The sequence below is a fragment of the Glossina fuscipes genome, unplaced genomic scaffold (assembly GCF_014805625.2).
Source record: "Glossina fuscipes isolate IAEA_lab_2018 unplaced genomic scaffold, Yale_Gfus_2 0, whole genome shotgun sequence".
In the NCBI taxonomy this organism is placed as follows: Eukaryota; Metazoa; Arthropoda; class Insecta; order Diptera; family Glossinidae; genus Glossina; species Glossina fuscipes.
In genome coordinates, this window is record NW_023998414.1 from 43,244,525 (window position 1) to 43,259,082 (window position 14,558).

At 28.7% G+C, this 14,558-nt stretch overlaps 1 protein-coding gene across 27 annotated transcripts in view; it reads left to right on the forward strand.

Moving 5' to 3' along the window:
- The window catches only part of LOC119631415 (sodium channel protein para), a 58,863-nt gene extending 47,739 nt beyond the window's left edge, over positions 1-11,124 (forward strand). For 15 of the 27 annotated variants that reach the window (XM_038023602.1, XM_038023629.1, XM_038023674.1 and 12 more), the window contains 3 exons: positions 72-342; positions 6,750-7,054; positions 9,663-10,577. In XM_038023602.1, coding sequence (XP_037879530.1) covers positions 72-342; positions 6,750-7,054; positions 9,663-10,577 — 1,491 coding nt within the window. Of the gene's footprint in view, positions 1-71; positions 343-6,749; positions 7,055-9,662 lie in introns of all 27 variants that reach the window. The other 12 variants (XM_038023620.1, XM_038023611.1, XM_038023750.1 and 9 more) reach the window with 1 other exon arrangement.
- The last annotated feature ends 3,434 nt before the right edge of the window (positions 11,125-14,558 follow it).

Sequence of the window (14,558 nt, forward strand, 5' to 3'; positions counted from 1 at the left end):
TCTCTCTCTCTCTCTCTCTCTCTCTCTCTCTCTCTCTCTCTCTCTTCTTTACGTTCTCTCTCTACTTACAGTGGCGTCCACAAGCAATAGTATTTGAAATAGTTACTGATAAAAAATTCGATATAATCATTATGTTGTTTATTGGTTTAAACATGTTTACAATGACACTCGATCGTTACGACGCTTCAGACACATATAATGCTGTCCTTGATTATCTCAATGCGATATTCGTAGTTATTTTCAGTTCCGAATGTCTATTAAAAATATTCGCTTTACGATATCACTATTTCAAAGAGCCATGGAATTTATTTGATGTAGTAGTTGTCATTTTATCCATCTTAGGTAAGTAAACAAACACCGGAACAAACGGTCTTCTCTCCCTTAATTCTCTCTCTCTCTCTCTGTCTCTCTCTCTGTATCGCTGTCACTATATTTTTGTATTATTCTATGTTCGAAAAAAAAAACAAAAAATTAATGTAAAGCCAACAACCAATTCGTTGCTACTAAATATAATCTTTCCAAATCAGTTACAAATTAAATGTTTTTTTGTTGTTGTTAATATATAACCTAATAAAAGAAAAAATACTGTATATATGTAGTATTTGGCCTAAGGCATCTAATGCTCATCGAAATGTTCCGACACAACGATCGATATTATATGCATTAGATAGATGATCGATGCGTTTAAGATCTTGTGGGAAATCGTTGACATTATTTAGCCTTAAGTTTGTGTGTATTGCGTTGAATAATAATAATATTCATACTGTATCACATAAATGTTGTGCTTAAGTATTTTTGGATTTTAATAAATTATCCATATATATATATATATATATATATTAATTTATATATATATATATATATATATATATATATATGTTTTGTTTTTAATTGGCTACTAACCAACGAAACAATGTAGTTATCCCGTGTTGCTTAGATTAGATATGAAAAAGCAAAAAAGCAAACAAACAGAAACAACTAAAAATTATTATTATTATGATTTGTTAGTTGTTTTTTACGTTCTCCGGCCATTCTAATGTAAATGCGTGCAATTTAGAAAACCCAAATTTTATTTATATGTTTTCGATTTCAAAATTAGCATTAGCCAAAATTCTTCTCGTTTTATTGGCAGTTGACTAAATTTCCAATAAAATATTGTAATGAAAAGTTTGTAAATAAAAATTGACTTTTTATTTACATGACATAATCGAAATCTATAAACTTTCGTTCGTATGTTGAGTATTTTATTTAAAACTATTCTTATTCGGAATGAAATTAGCAAAAAAAAAAAAAAAAATATTGAAAAAAAAAATCGATGGATATTGAATATAAAAAAAAATTTAAAAAAAATCATTAAAACGTCATACAAAAAATCTTTAAGTGTTTTTCTTAATTTTTTTTTTTTTTTTTTTTTGCTCTATACGTAAGCACAATTTTATTTAAAAACCAAACGAAAAATTATCAAATCGTAAACTTGGAATTCAAAATTCATTAATAATGGCTTAAAATATTCGCAATATAATATAAAAATCCCCCAAAAAAAAGAAAGCACGAATAATAAAACGACAACTTTCCCTCTTCTTTTAAATTTCAATTCCTTTAAGTAACCTGACTCAATTTCACGTTGTTTAACGCTAAAAGATGGCTTAAAATATGCTTTACTACATTAACAAGAACAACAGGAAGCTTTCATTTCATTTCCAGCGCGAAAAGAAAGCTTCTTAAGAATCTGTTGTTTGGCTTCCGAAAAAAAAAGAAAAAAAATAAAGACCAAACCAAAACCAAAAACTACGATACTAAAACATATACGTATTAAAATTAAAAAAAAAAAAAAAAAACAAAAACAAACAAAAACTTATATCCATTTGCAATTTCTTCTCAAATTAAGAAAACTTTAAATAAACTTTTTAAACATGTTTTTTCATTCCTTATTAAAAATTTAAAGAAAAAAAAACGAGCTTTTAATATTTATAATTTTATTTTCATTTGCCTCAGCCTTAGCAAGCTTGAAGTTCTATGAAAAAGCCTTAAAAGTTTGGTTCTTCTTCGAATTCCCAAAAAGGTTACACTACTGACACAAAAATCTAAAAAAATAACAATTAATTAACCACTTACCCAGCTTCCATTATACACGTATTTAACCTAAAAGCAAATAATAGCTTTTTGCTTAAAAAAAGACGAAAACAAAAAAACACGAAAAATTTCTCCTGATTTTTTAGCGAAATAATTAATATCACTTTGAAAATATGAGTGATATCCATAATGACGAATATGTTAATAAACAATGAAGCCTTCTATCTTTCCCTTGAAGAAGAGAAACAAAAAAAAAATAAATAAATAAATAAACAAAGTAAGCAAATCTCCTATCTTCTCAAATTGGATCTTCTTAGGTTTTGAAAGTAGAGAACAGATGTTTCATTTAATAGAAAAAGTAATATAAAACCCGTTATACGAAAATGCGAAAATCTGAATTCATTTATGGCTTTTCAAGGTGCAATTTCGGTGCAAATTCACCTTCGCGTCGCTATTCGATCAGAGATATGTACGAGTTGCACTCTTTTGCTTCGAAACACAAGCAAGGAACACTACTCCATTACATATCTTTGCTGGCTTATGTTTTGGCCCGAAAACTTTTAACTTTGCGCAAATGTAATAAGCACCGTATTTTGGTTTCAAAATAAAAATCAAAATTTCTTTACATCTTACATACATATATATATATATATATATATATATATATATATATTTATATATATATAACGGCGTTTGGTTAAAGGTTTTCTTGTGCCAGCACAAAGCTTTGAATCAATTTAATGGTTTTGGTCCATACTGCCAATGGAGATTATGTACTTTACTATGAACTCTAGTAGTTTGATAGTAAACATATTTGTGCATTAAATACTTAACTTAACTTAAGTTAACTTAACTGCAAAATATATAAATTGAGTTAGAGAGATTTCCCAATCGATAAAGTTAAAAACAAATATATTACGTTTAATTAGCGAATTCCTTAGAACGCATGCTATTTATTTGTTTAGTAATTTTCGTATGTAATATTTACATATTTAAATATAATTGCGGTTTCAACCAATATCCGATTGATTGAACTATTAAATATTATTTCTTTTTCACACAGACATTTATGCCATATGACATCCAAGACTGAGAACAATCGATCAAATTTAATTCGCAACAAAACCCATATTCGACACTCGTAAAGGCATAACTGGGATGCATAGGGAATGTCATTAGGTGTGCATACTTGAATACATGCATAAATTTTTTAATCGATTTAATCACGTCCGTCTCAGCGTCTCTTCGTCTCTCCGTCTCATCGTTTGTTTCGAAAAAAAAAAAAACAACAAAATAATAATGGGAGACAACAAATTTATGCCTACGTCCATTAGTTGCAATTTTCATTGCATATGAAACGAACTGCAATGGATTTCATTGTGCATATATTTTGAATTTGCATCTAACAGATATCAATTAATTACTCGATTTGCTAATCTGCTAATCTTTTGATCTGTTCATCTGTTCAGTTGTCGATCTGTTAATCTGATCTCTAGCTAACTAATAGAGAAAAAAACTTGCTTAAAGTTTGTTAATATAAAACGATTCACAGATTAACACGAACATAGCTTTCTCCTTAGAATATGCATATAAATAAAAAAACAAAAAATTTTTTTCTATTATTATTCATATTTTTATTTCCTTTTTTAAAAACCAATCAAAAAAAGAAATAATTTCGCTTGTTGAAATTGCGTCTATTGGTTACGCGCAGCCTAAGCTCTGCTGTTAAGCTACTTAAAAAAAAAAAAAATAAATAAAAAAATTAAAAAGAACAATTCTTAAAAATGAAATAAATCTTGACTTCTCATTTCAAGTCGAAGAATCGAAATACCTTTTGGGAAAATTTCATAGCGTATAGAATGAACTTTTTTTTTTTTTTTCATTTGAAAAAAGAACAACAGAAAACAACATTTCTATCCTGCAAACTTCAAGTAGTAAAAGTAGTCCAGAACTTTTTACTTTTACTTTAGTTTTATTTTATACACACATGCCTCTACAGTAGTCTTTTATAGTCTTCTTAATCTTCTTAATTTTCTTCTTCTGTCGTCTAATCAAATTTTAACGTTTTTAAAGCTGATAAGTTTGTTTTTGAAGTCAAATGGCTACTGGCAGTATGAAATCTTTTTTCGTCATATGACTATCAAAGATGCAGTTGATATCAATCAATCAATCAATCAATCAATCAATCAATCAATCAATTAGTCAATCAATCAAGAGAATCACATCATGAAATTAATTAATAATTAACATAAATATTTGTCGATAGCAACGTGTTACAAAACATCATAAATTAATCTATCATTATGTTCTTGAAGACATTCAATTAATGATGAATATTAGTTTCATTTCTCAAATCAATTCGCTAAAGAACTTTGATCGAATTTTGCCATAAGTAAGTTATTGTGAAATTTTCCCAATAGGTTTCTATAATTTTTATTAAATTTTATTGTGTTTAACACTTTTTCTCTAGTAATTAATCTCAACATATCACTTTATATTCCTTAGAACCGCAACACACAGAATAATTCAATTACGCGGAATTGTTTGCACTATGTAGACGCATACCGAACACAAATTATCATAAATTAATTTTTGAAACCAATGAACATTAAAACGAAACAAAATAGAGACGAGAAAGTGATATTCGGCTGGGGCCGAATTATGCATACCCACCACCATTAAAATATTTGATACCCCTATGTTTTTATTCGTTAATCTCATAAGCCCAAGTGAGTGGGATACAATGTTTACGTTTCACATTTTACTTTACTTAGAGCTATTAGTAAGGGAAATTAATCTACCACGTCACGACATTCACCATAACTAATATAGAATTAACATATATATAACTTGTCGCCTTTTACTCTCTGAGTACTTTTTTTTTACGCCCATATCGCTGGTATTATTAAGAAAAAATTATTCCACCAGATCGTGTTGGTTGTTCGATTAACAAGACTGTTATGATTAACAAGTATAGAACGTCAAAAAGTCAAAAAAAAGGAACTTTTTATGGGTATGGTCGGTTTCGATCAAAAATGATAGTTTTTCGTAAAGTATATAGGTGAGCCTTTGTGAATCATGAGCAAAACACCACAATATTTTCACTAACAAAAATTGAGTTGTGGTCAAATTACGGTTGACTGCGAGCTTGTGCTGCAACCCATTTGGCCCATTTTCAGTGCCAAACTGCGTGTCGGTATCTTCATTTTTGCACACACCGAGACGGACAGACGTGGTTAAGTTCTAAATTTCTAAATTTCATATATACCTTATAGGGTCTCTAAAGCTTCCTTTTGCGTATTGCAAACCCGAAATTATGAAAAAACCTCATCATCCCACCCACCGCCTTACGTGGTGGGTATAAAAATAATCGTAAAAAAAAAAAATTAATATATATATAATATAATATAATAATAATGAAATCGATCCAAATTACAATGTTGTGAATAAAGCGCAAAATTAATAATAACTGTTCGGTTAAGGAATATGCCTTGGTAATGTTGAAGATGTTTGGCACTAATTATATGCTGCGAATTATCGCTTTCAACGGACTTTCTTTCTAAAGGCAACAATTAATTATTCAGCGCTTAATCACATGCAGTCTTAAAACAAACCAAAGAAAAAAATTAAAAAATAAATAAATGAATAAAGCAAAAAAAATTGCTGATACAAGACAAATTCCGAAGGAAATGAATAGAAAACAATACCGATAATGCGTTAATCAGATTAAATGATTACGCATTCTCGTTATATAGTTTCATTTTATATCGAAGACTGAGAAACCGTAAAACCGTAAAAAGAAAGAAGAAGAAAAATTTATTACGCTTTATTATTAATACAGTTTTTCCTTTTCGTTTTTTCGTTTCCCCTTTTCCCTTTTATCGTTACTCGTTTTTCATTTTAACTAATACACTCACTTTGTATTTGTTTTTATGAAAAGCCGCCGTTTATTTAAATATTGCATAATTTACACTTAAAAGATCCCTCATATAATCTACACTTTTATTGTGAACTATTTATTATAACGTATTAAAGAATTATTAACATATTGTAATTATATTTTGCTTTTTAAAATGAAGCTTTCGTTTTGTATAAATATATATATATATATATATATATATATATATATATATATTTATATACATGTGTAGGAATTTTTTCTATAACCGCATACACTCCTTCTTACACTTAAGCTTTCAAATGCCATTATATTCCCAGCGAATGCAAGCCTTGTTTTCAATATTACACGTTATGTATAAAACATACGTATATATATGATGTATCTATTCTATGTATATTGCGTTAAATCCTTAATTATTTTTTTTTGTACTATGTGTTCTGTGTCCCCTCTATCATCTATCGGTTTTCTCGGTGTCACTCCCCCCCCCCCCCTCCCCATTCCCACTCCTCCGCCAACCACTACCCCACCAACATGAAGTCCTCTGGTTATACTGAAGAAGGAAGAAAACAAATTTTATCCAAAAGCATATTCTCTCTACGTTCTCTTTTTCTTCCTTTTTATTCTAATTTCAAAATATATTTCTTCATTTTCTCAACCTTCCCTGTGAACCATTATTCTCCATAACCAAAATATTATCCTGCCCGCCTGCGATATTTCCTCTATCTTCACACACAAAAAAACACACACATTATTCTTAAAAATGTTTTTCTCGAAGGTCTGGTTCTCAGTGACATTATTGAAAAATATTTTGTGTCGCCGACATTGCTTCGTGTGGTGAGAGTGGCGAAAGTTGGCCGAGTTCTTCGTTTAGTTAAAGGCGCCAAAGGTATACGTACGCTGCTGTTCGCATTGGCCATGTCGCTGCCCGCCTTATTCAACATCTGCCTGTTGCTGTTCTTAGTTATGTTCATCTTTGCCATCTTTGGCATGTCCTTCTTTATGCATGTTAAAGAGAAGAGTGGCATTAATGATGTCTATAATTTTAAAACGTTTGGCCAAAGTATGATTCTGCTTTTCCAGGTAAGCCGCCACAATTCACAAACGGTAAATATTGTCTATTGTTGTTGTCGTTGGGTGATATTCCCTTAATCACATATGAATCACACATCACACAAACATCTCTCTCTCTCTCTCTCTATCTCTCTCTCTCTCTCTCTCTCTTTCTCTCATTCTCTCACTCTCTTTTTATAATACACTAGTTTCATTCAACATTCATATACCATATCGCATACATATACATAAAAAAGGGAATATCATATGTTGATTCAAGCTGCGGTAGTTGTTGGTAAAAGCTAAATTAGTGCATTCTATTTTATATTCATTTATTATATATAATTAAAGCTAACTTGAACTCCAACTTGGATCGTATTGCTATTATCATTATTATTATTATTTTTATTATTATTACTTTTGTTATTATTATTTTTATTATTATTATTTTTATTATTTTTATTAATATTATTATCATCATTATTATTACTATTATTATTATTATTATTATTATTATTATTATTATTATCAGTATTATTATTATTTCTATTATTATTATTATTGTTGTTATTGTTATTATTATTATTTTATTAGTATGGCTATTATTGTTATTATTAACTGTGCGTCAGACCCGTCTATCCGTCTCAATTTGATTTCGATGCTTCCATTTCATTTACGTTGTGTTACATGAGAAGAAAGTAGGCTCGGTGGACCGAAACAGTTTTGAAACACAAACTTTCTGCACAATTGGTGAATCTCGCTTTTTGTGCACATTGTTTCTGCTTTTTTTTTGCCGATTTACTTGTCCGCTTAGTCTACTTTATTCTACGTACTTATACCCTTTACACCTTAAGTTTGATTTACTTTAAAGCTGATCTTTATGTTAAACCTTTTACTAATTAATAGCAATCAAATTTCACTATTTTCGTTAATAGCTTATAATCCTGTTCCATCAAATTATGTTTGCCTTTTTCACTCACCATCTAAAGATTAGATTTGTGATAATTTCGTTATTACAATATAGGCCATCATTGGACTTTATATCGACTGGGTGTTTAATATCTCCGCTTTCGAGACAATGTAGACATTTTAAAAAACGAGATGGTGTGCATATGTTCTGTGTTGCAATCCCATAGAAATGATATATGAAGATTTTGGTTATGACTTACACTTGACAATTATACTGACCTAGTAGTTTTGACGTGCTTTAGAGGTTGTCAAAAATCTGGATTGAATATCTCCACTCTATATGGAATTTTTCCGTATCAATATTAACACAAATGATGACATGGAAAGTTGAGATCTGAGTAACATCCATATATAACGTCAAACTCACACTCTACAAAACTTGCTTAGTTATTTACTAACATAATAAATTGATTTGTCTAATTTGGTGATATTTGATGGTGAGTGGGCGTAAGATACGCCACGAAGCGTATATAGCTATCTATAATTTTATTCATTCCGCTTTTATCATTTCTTGCTTATAACCTAGTCTTTCTTAACAAAAAAAAAAAAGAAAAATAAAAAGAATATTAAAAAACGAAACTTGATCTGCTTCTTCCCTACACATTTATTTTTATAAGCTTTTCACGCTTAATATACTATAAAATTAAAAAGTTAAAAAATTAAAAAATTAAAAAAAAAAAAAAAAAAACGATCTAATTCAGCTCTTTCAACAATCACCAATAAAGAAATGTTTTCAATTCCTCATTTACCAGCTTTTAGCAACCGTTAGACCTCACGCAGAACGAAAAGTAGAAACAGCTTTCAAAACTCAAATGCTTTCAATTTTGAAGCCGTGAAAGGCTTTGAAAAACTAGTTCCTTCTTAAGTAAGATACGTCTAGAATTGCTTGAAAAAGCTTCATGTTCCCTTATACCAAGCAATCAAAAATGAATCCTTGCTGAACGAAAGAAAACATTACTGTTTAACGCTTATAATTAATTGCCTTTGAAATGTGTTTATTTATTAATCTAAAATAATATTAAAATAGCGAGTACAAACGAGTACGACAAAGCTCTGAAAAATTTGATCGTTTCCAATTATTTCCAAAATTGATTGCTAAAACGAAAAACTTTGGAAAAGAAGAGACGCGCAAGTAGAGAAATACATAGCAGCATATTTTAAAAATATTTTTGTTTCCTTTTGTAAATAACTAATTTTCCTCGGACACAGATTGATTGTAATAAGTTACGTTAATATAGAACTTAGAATTTACTATCGTAGCTTGTCAATTGAGCTTTAAATGCATTCAATTAGTTGTGTTAACAATGGATTCATTGCTTTAAATAGTTTTAGTCCAAAATAGGTATTTCAGCTTTTTGTATTCATAAACAACAAAAACAATATATATATATATATATGTACATATATATATATAAATATATATAAAGTATATAATAAATATATATAAAGTATATGATATATATGATATATGGAGTGATAAACTAATCGAAATTATAAATTTCTAAACTTTTTTCACGACCATGCCATCCCATCCCAACCCAAATCAATCGTGAATCTCGCTCACGTTAATATTCCTTTCAATGCGAAAAACTTACAAAAAACAAATCAAAAAATCCGATCAAATTTTGAATCGTATTCATTATGTCTGTGTGTGTATAAATGTACACAGATGTCTACTTCAGCCGGTTGGGATGGCGTTTTAGATGCCATTATCAATGAGGAAAATTGCGATCCACCCGACAACGACAAAGGCTATCCGGGCAATTGTGGTTCAGCGACAGTTGGAATTACGTTTCTCCTTTCATATCTAGTTATAAGCTTTTTGATAGTTATTAATATGTACATTGCTGTCATTCTCGAGAACTATAGCCAGGCTACTGAAGATGTCCAGGAAGGTTTGACCGACGACGACTACGACATGTACTATGAGATCTGGCAACAATTCGATCCTGAAGGTACTCAGTACATACCATACGATAAGCTATCCGAATTTCTCGATGTACTGGAGCCGCCGTTGCAAATACACAAACCAAATAAGTACAAAATTATATCAATGGATATACCGATATGTCGGGGAGATATGATGTATTGTGTGGACATTCTGGATGCGCTTACTAAAGACTTTTTCGCTCGAAAGGGTAATCCGATCGAGGAGACAGGCGAGATTGGAGAAATCGCTGCCAGACCGGATACAGAAGGTTACGAACCGGTTTCATCTACATTGTGGCGCCAGCGTGAAGAATATTGTACACGAGTGATACAGCGTGCTTGGCACAAATACAAATACGGCGAACCCGAGGAAAAGGCAACGGAAGAAGCAGTAATAGAAGAGAATGGCGATCCTCCTAATGGTGATGGCAATGGCGGCGTCGTCAGCGGCAGTGTTAACGGAGAAGTCGTCGGCGATCCAAGTAGTACTTCAGCGACCGGTGGTCCGCTAAGTCCAGGCTGCGTAAGCGCGGGTAGTAATGGTCGTCAGACAGCAGTTTTAGTCGAAAGCGATGGTTTTGTTATAAAAAACGGTCATAAGGTTGTAATACACTCAAGGTCGCCGAGTATAACATCCAGAACGGCAGATGTCTGAGCCAGGCCTCGCCCCCCCCTCCAAGATGCACGAGAGAACTAATATAAAGCGTTCATTTTCTGCCCTACAACAATGTGTACACACAGTAATAACAGCACCATCAACAACAACAACAACAACAACAACAACAACAACAACAAGAACAACTACGACAACAAAACAACAGCAACAAGAACAGAAACATCGTACAAATAAAAAAGAGAAACAAATATGCGTAAAAAAAGTCTTTCCGTTAAACACGAAAGGAACACAACACCTATTCAATTTGCTGAACGAAGCACGAACAAGCAGATTGAGCAGATGTCCAACAGTTGGTTATGTGTTTAACATGGTTTTTTTTGTTGTTCTTCTTTTTTAATTACAAAACAACAACAACATTTGTGAACCTAAATTTATATTTTATTTTTAATATTTTCCCTTTACATTTTCTTGAACGTCTTGTAAATAGTAAAAAATATTCAATTAGACTACTTAATTCAAAGTGGATTCTGTATATCTTCGAAATTAATAATTTTTCTCATAAACAAACATAAACAACTACAACAAATTTAATGTAATTATATATGAATTTAAAAAAATGAAAAAACAAAAATGAAAAATTATTGTTAAGAAGAAATGCTTTTTTAATAATAATAAAATTTAAAAAAAAGAAAAAAAAAAACAAATTTAAGCCGACTGCCAAACCAAAACAAAAATATAAAAAAAACAAAAAAATGAATTAAAAATATAAGCACAGCTAACATAAATTTTTAATAAAATTTAAAATGAAACATAAATGAACAATAAAAAAAAAAAATATATATTTAATTTGAATTAATAAATTAACTGCGCATATGCGTCACACTATACGATCTCTAGACACATATAAACACACTTACTCTCCCTTTTTACATGAAAGCATGAAGAACACTTTAAGGGTACACAACCTCTAAAACACTGAAAGAAAACACGCAAACAAACGATCATCACCAAAACACACTCGACAAAATTCCTTGGAGTTGGGGCGCTAATAACAAAAAAAAAAAAAAAAACAAAAAAAAAAAAACAAAATAACAAACATATAGCAAATGAGAGAACTTATCTATCACAAATTAAGCTTAAATTATAATTCAAAAAAAATAAAAAGCAAAAAACAAAGGAAAAGAAAGAAGCAACAGTGAAACAAACAAATACTGAAAACCACAGACTGGACGTGAAATAGAAATAAAAACAAAAACCGTAAACGAATCGCGCTCCCGTGAAAAAAAAGAACAAAATTAACACTAAAACGAAAACTTCAAATCAATAAATATCTAGTTTGTTGTAATAATGAACTGAACTGAAATTTATCGTTGAAAACATTAAAAGAGAGAAATATACTGTGAGCGAAATAATAAACTTAAGAAGTCATTTACTAAAAGACAGGACAACAGTGCGACCATAGCAAATAAGTTTCACAAAAAAAAAAAAAAAAAAAAAAAAAAAAAAAAAAAAAAAATGAAATGAAATTGAAAAGAAAATAGAAGAGAATAAAAGTCAAGTAACAAGTGCGGCATTCGAAAAACGTGAAAACAGTAAAAACAATGTAATAACAAATAAACGAAATTACAATAATAAATATTGAGATGGGTATGTGTACGAAAAATAGCAATAAGCCATGTTCTTAATTATTTTTTACATGAAATTTTTGCATTTTTAGTTGCTTTTAAAACGAAACCGAAACGAAAAGAAACAAATGAATTACGAAGGAATTATCGTAAATGTTAAAAAACAATGGCTCTGGTTCGCTTCAAATCTTATTAATAGATCTTTGGTGCATTACTCCTGAATCCAAATATTTCAATTTATGTTCAATGATAGGAAAATCGAAAGAAATCTTACCTTACAAATGTCCCGCCTCCAAGCCAATGACGTGATTAGGGAAAAGGTAACAATTGTTATGCTCATATATGCATAAACGAACGATCATGGGCCCATTCTTATGGGTCAATTCACATATGTCGTACATTTTTTAAATTCTATTCAAGCTCCCTTACAAAAGCTGAGTTTTTGCTCATTTTGTTTGTTATCTCAAAGCATTTGAAATAGGTTAAGACGGATAAGTTAAGGGAAATCATTCTTGACATTTCAATTCAATAACTTTTGAAAGTCTGTTCGAGGAGAAGGTAAGAATATAAGTGCAGTTTAGAGTTTTGACGATTCAATTGGGTAAACTTCTCTTACACATTTTCTTTTTTTTTTCTTCTTTATCATTATTCAGTCGAGTTATCCCAATTATTTTCTTGAAAAAGATCATTTCAAAGAACAAAACATATAAAGTGAGAAGTAATGGAAGATTTTATTTACATACGAATGTTGAAAATCCCAAGAACAACACAATACTTTGAGTACACTGTTAATAATCAGGGGCGGGCGAGAAAGAGGAATCACAAACAACAATAAGAGTAAATAAAAGTAAAAAAAAAATAAAAATAAAAATAAAAATAAAACGAACAAAAAGCGAATAGAAATCATCAACAAACAATTAACATTAAAAATAAAAAACTAACTGAAACGGTAATAACTAAATGATGATTAATTATCTAAGAAAACTTCAAATAAAAAAATAAATAAATAAACTTTAAGTGAACGTAAAATAATAGGAAGCATAGGACTCGTGACAAACATTAAGCAAAAAAGAAGTAATGAATTGAATAAACAATTATATACAACCCCCACGGAACACAAATTCAACAAAAAAAAAAAAAAAAAAAAATATGATAAATTAAAGAAAGAAAAGAAGGAGCAAAAAACATTGCCATTTAGAAAATTTAATGAAAAATTTATTATATAAAAGTACAATCTTTTTAATACAAAATCACGTTATTATTTTTGCTTCTTCTTCTATAGAATATAAAATGAACGCGTGTACGAACATAATAAAAATAAAAATGATTTTGATTTTTTTTTTTTTTTTTTTTTTTTTTTTATATATATAATAAAAAAAGCTGTGAATTTCATCAGTATATAATTTGGAAAAAAATAAATAAATAAAAGAAATCCTGAAAAGCTTCACATAATAAGAGCTTTAAGTGTGTATAAAATAATAAAATTTCAAAAAATCATTAAAAATATTTTTCTTTTTAATTTATAAGAAAAAAAATAAAACAAAAAATTAAAATTAGATTATTTAATAATGAAATGCTGCGCCATTTAGCTTTTGGATTTATTAATAGTTAAGCAGAAAAATAATGAAATTTATAAAATAAAAATATGCTTAATTGTTCTTTCTTAAAAAAAAAATAAAAAAAAAACAAAAAAAAATTGAAAAGAAAGAAAGAAAGTCGAACCTGAAAATCCTCGGATTTTCATTTGAAGAACAGTTAATATAGAAAACAAAAAAAAAAAACAAAAAACAACAAACAAAGAAAGAAAACTAAAACCAAAGAAAAGAAAACCAAATTTAATTATACACGATTTGTAAACAAGAGAAAAAAAATTAAAAATTTAATAAAAACAAATAGCGGAGTAAAAGAAGAGAATTTGTTAAAAACAAATTGAAAAAGAGACATATAAAATATATCGATCGATTGTTCGACTCTGTCTTTCTGAGTATAAAGGAAACAAGAAGCAAATTAAAAAAAATTTATTTTTTAAGATACAAAGGACATAGATAAAGCAACTCAAGCTTTATATAAATTTTGTAAATTACTTTACTCATAAGTTCCAAATAATTATAATTTAATTATAAAAATATAATATTAATAATAATAATAATAATAATAATTTGAATAACAATAACAAAACGAGTAAATTTAACATTTAGTAACTATAATAATCGTTATTATTATTATTATTATTATTATTATTATTATTATTATTATTATTATCATTATTATTATTATTATAATTATTATTATTATAATTATTATTATTATTATTATTATTATTATTATTGCACTTATTATTATTATTATTATTATTATTATTATTATTACTACAATAATAAAAAAAATTAAACAA